Source organism: Heterodontus francisci, chromosome 36, assembly GCF_036365525.1.
Source record: "Heterodontus francisci isolate sHetFra1 chromosome 36, sHetFra1.hap1, whole genome shotgun sequence".
NCBI lineage: Eukaryota > Metazoa > Chordata > Chondrichthyes > Heterodontiformes > Heterodontidae > Heterodontus > Heterodontus francisci.
In genome coordinates this window covers 19,849,396-19,862,581 of record NC_090406.1, presented here as the reverse complement: position 1 = coordinate 19,862,581, position 13,186 = coordinate 19,849,396, and the positions used below count along the sequence as shown (strand labels likewise).

General features: G+C 43.3%; 1 protein-coding gene across 3 annotated transcripts in view; it reads left to right on the top strand.

Moving 5' to 3' along the window:
• The window catches only part of LOC137351635 (rho GTPase-activating protein 45-like), a 200,077-nt gene extending 188,227 nt beyond the window's left edge, over positions 1-11,850 (top strand). For all 3 annotated transcript variants that reach the window (XM_068016279.1, XM_068016277.1, XM_068016276.1), the window contains exon 23: positions 4,598-11,850. In XM_068016279.1, coding sequence (XP_067872380.1) covers positions 4,598-5,166 — 569 coding nt within the window. In that variant the 3' untranslated portion in view covers positions 5,167-11,850. The remainder of the gene's footprint in view (positions 1-4,597) is intronic.
• Positions 11,851-13,186: the final 1,336 nt, after the last annotated feature.

The window sequence follows — 13,186 nt, the reverse complement described above, 5'->3', positions numbered from 1 at the left end:
CCAAACATCGTGTACAGTGTACAATGGGTAGAGATTCAACAAGATGGATTTCCAACCCAAGTGTCCAATATGATCTGAAAATGACCAGAAAATGCAATCTAATATTTTATCAAGATGAAATAATTTGCTTAGTGTCAGAAGAAGTAGTATTTTATCCCTCTGATTGTCTAGTCAGAGCTCTGTTAGACCTTTGCTCTATTTGTGGCCTGGCTCAGTGTCAGCTCCTTAAACCAAATCCACATAGCAGACTTAATCTAAAATGTAGTATGTTTTATTACATGAATTTCCTACTACATGCCAGGCAAACTGCATAGAGCCATAGAGTTATGCAGCACAGAAACAGGCCCTTCGGCCCCTCGTGTCTGTGCTGGCCATTAAGCACCTATCTGTTCCAATCCCATTTCCAGCACTGTAGCCTTGTATGCTATATCGTTTCAAGTGCTCATCTAAATACTTCTTAAATGTTGTGAGGGTTCCTGCCTCTACCACCCCTTCAGGCAGTCTGTTCCAGATTCCAACCACCCTCTGGGTGTAAAAGTTTTTACTCAAATCCCCTCTAAACCTCCTGCCCCTTAACTTAAATCTATGCCCCCCCCGGTTATTGACACCTCCGCTATGGGAAGAAGTTTCTTCCTATCTACCCTATCTATGTCCCTCATAATTTTGCATACCTCAATCGGGTCCTCCCTCAACCTTCTCTGCTCTAAGGAAATCAACCCTAGCCTATCCAGTCGCTCTTCATAATTGTAATGCTCCAGACCAGGCAACATCCTGGTGAATCTCCTCTGCACCCTCTCCAGTACAATCACATCCTTCCTATATTGTGGCGACCAGAACTGTACACAGTACTCCAGCTATGGCCTAACTAGCATTTTATACAGCTCCATCACAACTTCCCTGCTCTTATATTCTAATATAGGCAAGTATCCCATATGCCTTCCTAACCACCTTATCTACCTGTGCTGCTGCCTTCAGTGATCTATGGACAAGTACACCAAGATCCCTCTGTACTTCTGAGGGTCCTACCATCCATTGTAAATTCCCTTGCCTTGTTAGTGCAGATTTACTAAACAGTACTACGCACATGTGACAGTTAATACATGCACATGCATTGCATTTCATGGCTTTGGAGGAAATATTTTACTGCCAATATCTCACTTAGTTTGATTCAAGTTAATTTGAAGCTGATTTCTGTATGTCTCCCCATTAGTTCACTGATTTTATCCCGTGACTAACTCAGGCATGCAAACTAAAAAGGTCCTAGGTTCGATCCCTGAGTTGATTGATCATGCAGGGTATCTTGGGATCTCTGCAATTGACCATGGTGCTTTGGATTGTTCTAGCCATAGTCCCAAAGGACCATGTGCATCTCTCCCCATTAGAGAGAGACAGTCGGTGATGTATAGCTTGAGGGTCACCACTCCTCAAGTGTGGGGCAAGGTGAGGAGGCAGACCTCAATAAACTACCGCAGCTGGTACGGGGATTGAACCTGTGCTGTTGGCGTCTTTCTGCGTCACACTGTAGCTGTCTGGCCAACTGAGGTAACCAATCCCTGGTGCTTTGGATTAGGAAGGTGAAAATAGGAAAGGATTCCCACACCTAATCATTGTCCAGTGATCCCTGCTGGAAGCACCCTGTGGATGCTGTGAGGACATAAGCTGGATTAACTGTGATGCCCCTCCAGCCTAATAGTCTGCTAACATTCACTGGAAAGGCTCACACATAAATAACTGCCACTTCGGTGAGGTACTGGAGACTGCCATGAAGCGATCTCCCAGCGAGAAGTCAACCCATTCAGGAGAGGGGAAGAGAGAGAAATTCATGTGAAAAGGATTTTAAAAATGGAGTATTTCCTGACAACGCAGAGTGATTGCCGATGTCATCAGTGTGTCTGAACATTTGCCAGCTTGCCAGTATGAATCTGCACATGCATGCACCAACATCGCCACGCAATGACGTCAGACATAATGACGTCCGAATATTGCCTTACCCCTCAATGGCTGCAATTGCTGCCTCCATTCCCCCTCAACAGTACCCTCCACTTCCCGCCCCACCCCCCCTTGGCCGCTCTCTCCTAGCCTCACTGCTGCCTCCCCCCCTCGGCCGCTCGCTCCCGGCCTCGCCACTTCCCCCCCTCAGCCACATGCTCCCCAACGCGCGCTTCCCTCCCCTCAGCCACCCACTCCCAGCGTCGCCATCTCCCCCCCCCTCAGCCACTCGCTCCCCACCTCGCACTTCCCTCCCCTCGACCACTCACTACCAGCCTTGCCACTTTCCCCCCCTCGGCCGCTCGCTCCCCACTTTCTCACCCACCCCGGCCACTTGCTCCCTGCTTTGCCGTTTCAGCTGCTCGCTCGCCACTTCCCTCCCTCGGCTGATTGCTCCCCACTGCACTGCCCGGAGAAGCGGCAGGGAATGAGACGCCGAAGGTGACTGAGCAGCCAAGGGGTGACGGGGCGCCACAGGGAGCAAGCTGCTGAGATGGGGGAAGCGGCGAGGCCGGGAGTGAGCAGCTGGTAGGGGGTGCAGGGGGGCGGAAAGTGGGGAGCAAGCAGGCAAGATAAGAAAACAGCGAGGCGGGGAGTGAGTGGCTGAGGGGAGGCAATGGCGAGGCAGGGAGCAAGCGGCAAGCTGACGGGCTTGGGAGGGACTGGCAAAGAGAAGCAGTGATGGCTGGAGGGTGCGGGATACTGTTGAGGTTGGGATGGAGGCGGCAATCACGGCCATTGAGGGGGCTTGGGTTTAATTTGTTTTTTGTGACAAATTGAGCAGCACCATCTTTATTACCGGCAGCTGCCTGAAACATCACAGACAGTGATATTTCAATGGATGAGGCTGCATTTGCGCATGTACTAGTCCAGCACCACCTAGTGGTTGTGCTGTCAGCAAACACAGCCCAAAAAAAAAGGTATGAGTCAGTTAGTCGTATCAAGCACTGCTGAAAATGTTTGTACAGTACTCCCAACTGTCAGCTTGGTTCAGCTGATATTCTTTTTTCTGAATTAGAAGGATGTGGGTTCAAGCCCCACTATTAGAGGGAGAGCTGTGTTTTTAGAGGTGACCTCCTCTATGAAACAATATAAAATATCCCATGGCATGATTCGAAAAATGAGTTCTTCTGGTGTTCAATCACCATTACTAACAGAAAACACATTAACTGAATATTCAGGAAAATTTGCTGTCTGTGGGATCATGCTGTTCACAAATTGGCTGCGGCATCTGCCTTTGCTGTTTGTAGTACATATAAATGATTTGGAGGAAAATGTAGCTGGTCTGATCAGTAAGTTTGCGGACGACACAAAGGTTGGTGGAATTGCGGACAGTGATGAGGATTGTCAGAGAATACAGCAGGATATAGCTCGAATGAAGACTTGGGTGGAGAAATGGCAGATGGTGTTTAATCCGGACAAATGTGAGGTAATGCATTTTGGAAGATCTAATGCAGGTGGGAAGTATACAGTAAATGGCAGAACCCTTAGGAGTATTGACAGGCAGAGAGATCTGGGCGTACAGGTCCACAGGTCACTGAAAGTGGCAACGCAGGTGGATAAGGTAGCCAAGAAGGCATACGGCATGCTTGCCTTCATCGGTCAGGGCATAGAGTATAAAAATAGGAAAGTCATGCTGCAGCTATACAGAACTTTAGTTAGGCCACACTTAGAATATTGCGTGCAATTCTGGTCGCCACACTACCAGAAGGACGTGGAGGCTTTGGAGAGGGTACAGAAGAGGTTTACCAGGATGTTTCCTGGTCTGGAGGGCATTAGCTATGAGGAGAGGTTGGAAAAACTCGGATTGTTTTCACTGGAACAATGGAGGTGGAGGGGCGACATGATAGAGGTTTACAAAGTTATAAGCGGCATGGACAGAGTGGATAGTCAGAAGCTTTTTCCCAGGATGGAAGAGTCAGTTACTAGGGGACATAGGTTTAAGGTGAGAGGGGCAAAGTTTAGAGGGGATGTGGAACTTGTCGCCGGGGGAGGTGGTGGAAGCAGGTACCAGAGAGACGTTTAAGAGGCATCTTGACAAATACATGAATAGGATGGGAATAGAGGGATACGGTCCCCGGAAGTGCAGAAGGTTTTAGTTTAGGCAGGCATCGAGATCGGCGCAGGCTTGGAGGGCCAAATGGCCTGTTCCTGTGCTGTTCTTTGTTTTGTTTTTTTTTGTTTTTGTAAACAGTGACTTCACTTCAAAAATAATTAGATGTGAAGCACTTTGGGACTCTTAAGACATGCCAAGGTGCTATATAACCCGCATTCTTTCATATGATACAGTGAACCACAAGAGTGTAGCTCTAGCTGTCGTGGTTCATGATCATCATCTGAGCCCCAAGAACTGCCCTTAATTCACTTACAGGTGTAACCACAAGTATACACCAGATGGTAAATCATTGAACAAAGTGGAATTTTGCCATATATTCAGATCCATTTCTTTGCAGTGAAAGTTGCTCAGGTTTGTTTGAAGCTGGAGAGATTGCCAGGTGATACGGAGCAAAGTCTTTAATCATGTGATGGTGTTTTGAGTATTATTGTTACTATCTTACTGTATTAGAATTTATTGGCAGGATATTAATCTACATATGTTTTGTTTCAGAAAACTCTTTAGGATCAGAAAAGTCTTCAGAATCTCGCGAGCGCTCACTGGATTCTGACTTTGAGCTGGAAGACGGGCCACCTGAATGTGGTGCAGGACCAACAGGGTCTGAGGAAGGGGTCCCGAGGAATCGAAAGGGGCGTTTGCCAAAACAGGAGAGCGTAACTAGCGCTGATGAGCCTCCGTTCTACAATGACCATGCAGAAGAGTACAATAGTGTCTCAAAACAGACTGAGAAAAGTAAGGCTCAGGATTCAGATGCTGACACGCCACAGACGGAGGGATCGGTGTCAGAAACGACTGACGAATGTTCTACGGCTTCAGCTCAACAGCTAAAGAAAGACGGGCAGGAAAATGATGAGGAACTGGACCAAGCGAGTAATTCCAACAAAAGCCTGGCAGATTTTAATACAAACCAGTCAAATAATGTGGACAGGAATAGTTGGCAGCCTGTCCATTTCAGGAGGCCATTATATGTGAGAGAGCAGCGCAGTCAGTTGCCGTGGGTATGGATGCGTCATGGGAAAATAGACATTGGGCTTGAAAACCGGGACCCGGAATTTGTTTAATCATATTTTATCACAGATTTGCTTTTAGAGTATAGTTTTCCACAATCAAGTGCTAAGATGCTTTTTGCTGGGTTAAAGAAAGATTAATGGCAGAGCATATAGTCCAATCTCATTACACTTTCAAAGTTTTTGCTGATTCTTATTTTGAGGCAGGGAGGTGCATCACGGTACCAATGGTTACATCTAGAGTTTGTTTTGATTAAAATGTGAATGAAATTGGTAAATCCAAAAATTGAAATCACCCTCACAATTTGCAGAAGTAATATCATGGGACTAACATTCAGTAACAATTTACTTCAGTAGCATGTAATGCACTGAAAAACCCTAAAAACAGAAGGAAAATGACCATTTGGACATAAAGCACATCGAGCAACTTGGCCAGATTTCAAGCATCTACATCTTACAACTCTTGGAAAACTGCTTTATAAGGATCCTTTGATGAAGAACTATCAGAATCTTTTATAATAATAATAATGTTCTGAAGAAGGGTCACTGACCTGAAACGTTAATTCTGCTTCTCTCTCCACAGATGCTGCCAGACCTGCTGAGTATTCTCAGCATTTCTTGTTTTTATTTCAGATTTCCAGCATCCGCAGTATTTTGCTTTTATTATCAGAATCTTTTGTGGTGTGTGTAAGATAAGTGAATAGTTGAAGCCAAAACATGGAGGACCACGAATAGATTTATCAATTTTTTTCAATTTTTTAAGATTTCCTCACCCCTCTTTCTCTCGAAGTTCTAGATTGATGGTGGCCACTAGCAGCCCACTTCATGGTCGTTCTTATTATATGAGTCTAGACTCTTCTGTAACAGGGGCATCACAGATATGCCCAATCCTCTCCTCATCCAATGTCTACACACATGTGCTTTCCAACAAGAGCCACTTGATGGTGCTCAGGAGCAGAAACATGGCTGATTTTGTTCCCTCCTACCTAACTTGAGAGTCCTGAGACCGATTGTAGTATTACATCTGCCACCCCAGCTGAAGTGAGAAAACTCAACACAAACCAGGGATTGACCTCAAGCCTTCTCAGTTTCTGCGACTTGGTACGACATCAGGTGGTGCATTTGAGCATTTAGCTATGACTTTGACTGTCTCTGGGCAGAATTCACCACCTATTCTCTGTGCTATGACTGCTGTCCTAATTGCTGTCTAAAGTTTAAAAACTTAGGATGGTGAATCCTGATTAAAGTTTCGGCAACGACATTGGACTCCCCATCTTAAATCTTAAATTGTTTATACTCAATGTCTAGTTCAATTAGTCACTGGTTCCAACTATGCATTTTACATTTGTGATAAGACTCAATCTGATCTCATTAGAATTTATGAGATTATGAGTTACTGTATCAGTAACTGCTATACCTCACAGCACAGTCCACGGAACCTTGTAGCAATCTGCCCTGGAAAACCTTTTTATTTGTAAAAAGGACATTTAATAGCTATTCAATAGCTTAAAGATTTTGGCACAACAGATAATTAATCTTCTTGGTTTAAAAATGCTACAGTTTGTCATTAAAATAATGACACAAAACAATAGGTAAAAGTGCTTCTTGAAATCATATCCGTGAGATATAGATCAATATTAAGCAGCAGTTTTTTTATTTTGTTTTTGATGTGAGGTGGAAATGTAAGGTGCATTCAGTGGTAAGTGCGTGTTGGAATATTGGGGGAGAATTTTTAAAATATATTTCTCTTCTTCTCCCCCACCCCTGCTCTACTGATGTTGTTGACTCTCTCACAAGGAGATGGTTCCACAGTGCTTGCTGTCTGGTACCTCAGCCAATAGCAATCTCTCACGCATGAACCAAGACGCATCTTGGTTTGAAGAAAAATCACAGCCAAACCGCAGGAAGCCTGTAACACACCCCATCACCGTCCTGGCTGAGATGAGCTAACATATTGCAGACAGGAGATCAAACCTTGAACTTCTGCTCCTTACAGCTCAGAGATTATCTTTGAGCCATTGGGACAAGGATATTAAGGCTGGGAAGAGAGGAAATGGCTTGGAGTGATGGAAAGGATTTGGAGTGCGTAAGAATGGATTGCCAACTATCATAGAAGGAAGGGTTTAGGGCAAGAATGCTCAGGCAAGGAATGACCAATGCTTAACAACAACTTGCATTTACATAGCACTTTTAACTAATAAAACATTCCAAGGTAGTTCACAGGAGCATTATCAAACAAATCTGACACTGAGCCACATAAGGAGATATTAGGGTAGATGACCAAAAGCTTAGTCAGAGGTATGCTTTAAAGAACATCTTAAAAGGAGGAAAGAGAGGTTTAGGGGGGACATTCCAGAACTTAGGGCCCAGTCAACTCCAGGTGGAGTTATTAAAATTGGGGCTGCTTGAGGCCAGAATTGGAGGAGCACAGATATTTAATAGGGTTGAACAACTGCAGGAGATTGCAGAGATAAGGAGGGGGGCGAGGCCATGGAAGGATTTGAAAACAAGGATGAGAATTTTTAAATTGAGGCATTGTTTAACTGGGAGCTAATGTAGGTCAGCGAGTGATAGGTGAATGGGATTTGTTGCGAATTAGGATATGGGCAGTGGAATTTTAATGGCCTCAAGTTTATGGAGAGTAGAATATGGGAGGCTGACAAGGAGTGTATTAGAATAGTCAAATCCAGAGGTAATTAGCTTATCCTCAGCTGAGTAGCAGTATTGTAAAGGACTATAACCACACGGAGGTCTGGTAGATCCTGATGATCTACGAGGTGGACACAGCAGCAGTTTGGTTGCATTCAACCGATGATCATGTTGAGACATTTGTACTTCACAATATGGTTGATTTCAGCAGTAGTGACGTTTATAGGATAACAGTGTAGCTCAAGCTGGACCATGCTTTCACTATTGCTACTGTGCCACGGAGACAGCTGGATGCGATCAGCAGCTCACCATAGCTATAAGACCGAGATGGGGAAGTGTGCAGTGATCTGAATTCATGCCCATTAATTTGTCTGTTCAATCTAGCTTGCAGTATGGCCCCACAGGTATCAAGAGTCATCGGAGTACCTCATCGAAGTGGGCATTCTTCATACGCAGGCCTCAGCCATACATGCCAGCAGGATATTTGACAGTGGGAAGAATCACAAGCATGGCTAACATTGATACTTTCCAGAAGATTTGCTTTTTGTTTTATATTTTACATGGCCAAGCTAATATGTTGCCTAATGAGTTCATGGTTTGGTGATGTGCCATCGGAAGCCTTGGCTGTTTTGGGTGAAGTTAGTGACTTGACTCCAAGCAGTGAAACAGAGTTTAGCTTGTTGTCTTCCGGTCGGGATCTGTTTGCAGCAGTTTGGCTGAACTTAAAATAGAGTATATTACAGCTGGCTATAGGTACATGTTTTCTGTGCAAATGTACTTGTCTGTGATCGAGTGCATAAACATGGTCGGGCCTAGCTTGTAACTCAGTCACACCTATCTACTTTCTCACCAAGGATGGAGATTTCCTCTGTGTACTAGGTGTAGCAAACTTGTAAAGCTCTTTCTTCAAAACATGTACTATTTTGTAGAGGCAATCTCTCCTCACCCCCTCCCCCATCCTTCAATCTTTTCTCTATTCAGAAACACAACTAGTTCCCTCAAAACAGAGTCTAAAACTTTCTTTGTCTAATTTCAATGTCTTTGTTTTGATGTGGCTGGTCAGAACTGTAAATATTTGATCTATTTATCCCAGACTGATTCAGCTGGGAGGGGTGAAGGAAGATGTGTGTTGTGTAATTGTTTTTCAACTACGTGATATTAAGTTAGTGTTCTTTGACATTAGCCATCATGTTGTAGGAGCCATCATTAGTAACTCTGATTTGATATTTTTATATAAAATTCAAAGCAAATATCAAAACAAATTTAATTTTGTGCTTATATATGTGAGTAAGTCAAACTGGACTTTGACATTTTAACAGTAGATTTTTAAATGAGAAAAGTACTTGAGTGTATTTTTTTTAAATTTCTTCTTGGAATATGGGCATCACTAGCTGAGAAAATGCTGGCGAGCCACCTTCTTAAACCGATACAGTCCGCGTGATGAAGGTACTCCCAAAGTGCTGTTAGGTAGGGAGTTCCAGGATTTTTCCCCAGCAAAGCTGAAGGAATGGTGATATATTTCCAAGTTAGGATAGTGTATGACCCTTGGTGGGAAACTTGCACATAATGGCGTTTCCACATTCATGCTGCCTTTGTCCAGACAGTGGAGGTTGTGGCTTTCAGAGTGGCTGTTGAAGAAGCCTTGGTGAGTTGCTGCAGTGAAACCTGTAGCTAGTGCACTCGCAGCCACTGAGTGCTGGCGGTGGGGGGAGTGAATGCTTAAGGTGGATGCCAGTCAAGCAGATTGTCCTGGATGGTGCTGAGCTTCTTGAGTGTAGTTCCAGCTGCACCAATCCAGACAAGTGGAGAGTGTTCCTTCACAATCCTGACATGTGCCTTACAGATGGTGAGTGGGCTTTGTGGAGAGTCTGCTCACCACAGAATACCCAGCCTCTGCCCTGCTGTAATAGCCATGATATTTACGTGGCTGGTTCAGTTCAGTATCTGGTCGATGGTGACCCCCAGGATATTCATGGTGAGGGACTCAAGGATGATAATACCATTGAATGTCAAGGGGAGGTTGTTAGACTCTGTCTTGTTGGAGTCAATGCCCAACATTTGGGTGGCACAAAATGTCATTTGGCACATATTGGCCCAAGCCTGGATGTTGTCCAGGCTTTGTTGCGTGCTAATATGGAATGCTTCATTATTTGAGGAATTGCAAACCTGAAAACTGCAATCATCAGCGAGCAACCACACTTCTGGCAATATGATGAGGGGCGGGGGAGGAGGGGAAAGGTCATTGATGAAGCAGCTACATGATCTGCTAAAGCGTGTCTCAACCAAATTCTGTCAATGAAGAAAATATATACCTGAACTTTTTAATGCCTACAGTTAACCAGACATGCTGGACTTAGCGCAGCTGTGTCTCTGTGTCCTAAATACATGGGAACAAGTCAGCAGAGTACAGCAACCAAAACTGGGATTTTTATTACTGGAAAAGAGATTACATTTACCAGTATTATGTTGTTGTAAAACAAATTAAATTAATAGCCTTTAAATTTCACAGCTGTAATAACAATTTATGAATATATTGAAATTCAGATGGAGGAAATCCATTCTATTTTTATCCAATCTACTGTAGTTTAAGGTGGTATAATAACAAGGGGGTTTTTCTGAAGATTGTGCAGTGGGAACATTTATTATATGGAACATTGATTCCCTCCCAAAGAAAGCATGTTTTTTTTAAAATCAATCTTTGCTTTATCTCAACTGTTAAGTCTCTAAGCCATGTCACCATTCCTGGCCTGAGAACAGTTCCATTCCTAGGACTGTTCTGCAAGCAGCCACTAGGAGGTGTGGAGAAGAGCCCAGGATGGCATCTTTTTTCCATCTTGAAATAACAACTTAAATTTATATAGTGCCTTTAACACAGTAAAACATCCCAAGGTGCTTCACAGGAGTGTTAGCGAACAGAATTTTGACAACGAGCCACATGAGGAGATATTAGGACAGGTAAGGTAGGATTTAAGGAGCATCTTAAAAGGAGGAGAAAGAGACGGAAAGGTTTAGCGAGGGAATTCCAGAGTTTAGGGCCGAGGCAACTTATGGCACAGCCGCCAATGGTGGAGTCATTAAAATCAGTGGTGCTCAAGAGGTCAGAATTGGCACAACACCTTCCAGTGACAGGTAAGATTTAAAAAAGCACGCTGTTCGTTGAATCATGAACACTTTGCGGCACCTCGCTTTGGAATACTGCAGTTCTGTGTCCCAATTCGCTGAAGAAGGTCTGTGCCAAAAGTGACAACCTGTCTTTCCTCTCTTCAGATGCTGGTACAGCTACTGTGTATTTCCAACATCTGCTTTAATTTCATAGTTTGTTAATTGCAGTTTTATTTGATCAGTTTTCCATATCGAAGGAAATATTTTAACATGTTTACTTAAAGGAAGGGATAGTATATTTCAGACTTCTTTGCCTCCTGTTTGAATCACCTCGTTTCCAACTTGGCAAATCTGTTTATATGGTACACTTACTGCTGTTAGTGAAGGCCCTGTGAAATCATTATTTAGGATGACAAGATAATCAACTAAAATAACCCTCATCATCACATGGCTACCTTTGTTGTACAGTACAAAGTGATTCTTTTGATAAGTTTTCTTGAGGTTATGTAATGATATGGCACTTGTGTTTTGATATCAGGGTATTGAGTGACTCCTTGGCATTGGTGTTTTGTGGCTACATTTATTTTTTTGTTAATTTGCTTCCAATTCCTCAAAGATACTGTGTGAACAAATGAGCATTTGTGCAAAGAGGTGTATGTGTGTGTGTATTGTGTGCAGCCTTACAGCAGCACATCTGTGTAATTATTCATCAGTATAAGTAACTTCACGTGTGAAATCTCAATGATCGAATACAGTTTAATTCCCAGCTGTACAATGGTAGATGTGTATATATACAATAAAGAAGGGGGAATGTATTCTTTAATTTTTGGACTTTTGATGTAAAGCAATTGTTCTGTATAACAGGGTTTGTTTTATACATTGTTATTTGGTTATGTAAATATAAGAATTTTTTTTCTTATATACTGTACTTGCATTCATCCTGGGGAAAAATGCAGAAATGGATTTATATTTCTGATATTATATTTCAGTGTGATTAATAATGAACGTGTCTTGTCATTATTTATTCTCTGTCTGCATTGTTATTACTGAATGTGTAATACTCCAACGACAGAGCCATATGAGACTATTGCACACACCTATTGTCTGGAGACTAATGACAGAGTAAATTTACCAGCCTCCAGTTTTGGCTTCCTGCCCGTGCCCAAATTTCATCGCTTCACCATTGCCAGCCATGTTTTCAGCTGCCTAGGTCCCAAGCTCTGGAATTCCCTCCCTGAAACACTTCAGCTCTCTCCTCCTTTAAGACGCCATTTAAAGCCTACCTCTTTGACCGAGCTTTTGGTAAACTGTCCTCCTATCTCCTTTTGTAGCTCGGTGTCAACATTTTTCTTATAACACCCCTGTAAGGCACCTTGGGATGTTTTATTACATTAGAGACACAATATAAATGTAAGTTATTGTAGTGTATATCATCTGCTTAATATAGTCCCAGTGCGTCATTTTCCAAAAAAGAACTAAAGCTTTCTCGGACTGTAAAACGTGTCAAATTCCAATTAACGTCAGGAAAAGCAAATCAAAGAAAGCACAATATTAAAATTAATACCACAGCAGAATATATCAGGGCATCCCCTTTCCCTCCACCCCACTCCCAAAAGAAATAAGGCATGGTCATGCCTGTGGGGTTGAAAGGGTTGACTTCAATGGAAGTAACATCACTAACAATGGGTCACATAATAGAATACGATGCTAATAAATAATTTAAAAATGGTGAAGCTTGTGTTTTGAAAAAGTTTCCTTAGCTAACCTGCAGAATTGTAGCCTGTCAGGTGTAACTGATCCACCATTATTACGTTATTTGTAACACTGCAAGGGATGTGGCAGTCCACATAGCATTTACTCATCTATTGCCATATTTTTCTTCGACGATTTCTTCCCTTTTTATTCCCCTTCGCCTCCTCTGTCGGCAGTGACGCCCATGCTGGGGTCCAGTCCGACGGGACCAGCAACAGTGTCAGAAGGTCCATTCATCATGTGACAGGCTAGAAATTAGTGTGGTGGGGCAGAACCCATGCCTGCTGCTTTTATCCTGCAGTGACCATGTTCCAAATCCCAGAGATGGGGTTATTTAAATAAAGGGGCAGGTGCCCTTCCTTGTAGAGAGGGGAGATAGCCCTCAGAGCCAGAATATTCTCTGAACTGCGCCTTACTACTCCCAAGAGATCAGAACCAGAGGTTGATCAAACTGAAGAGGTAAAGATGCCACATTTTCAAATTAGTGATCTCCCACAATGAGAAGCTTTTGTTCCAATGCCAGTCAATATCTCTGTGACCATGGAGCCCACCTCATGCCAAGAAAGGAACC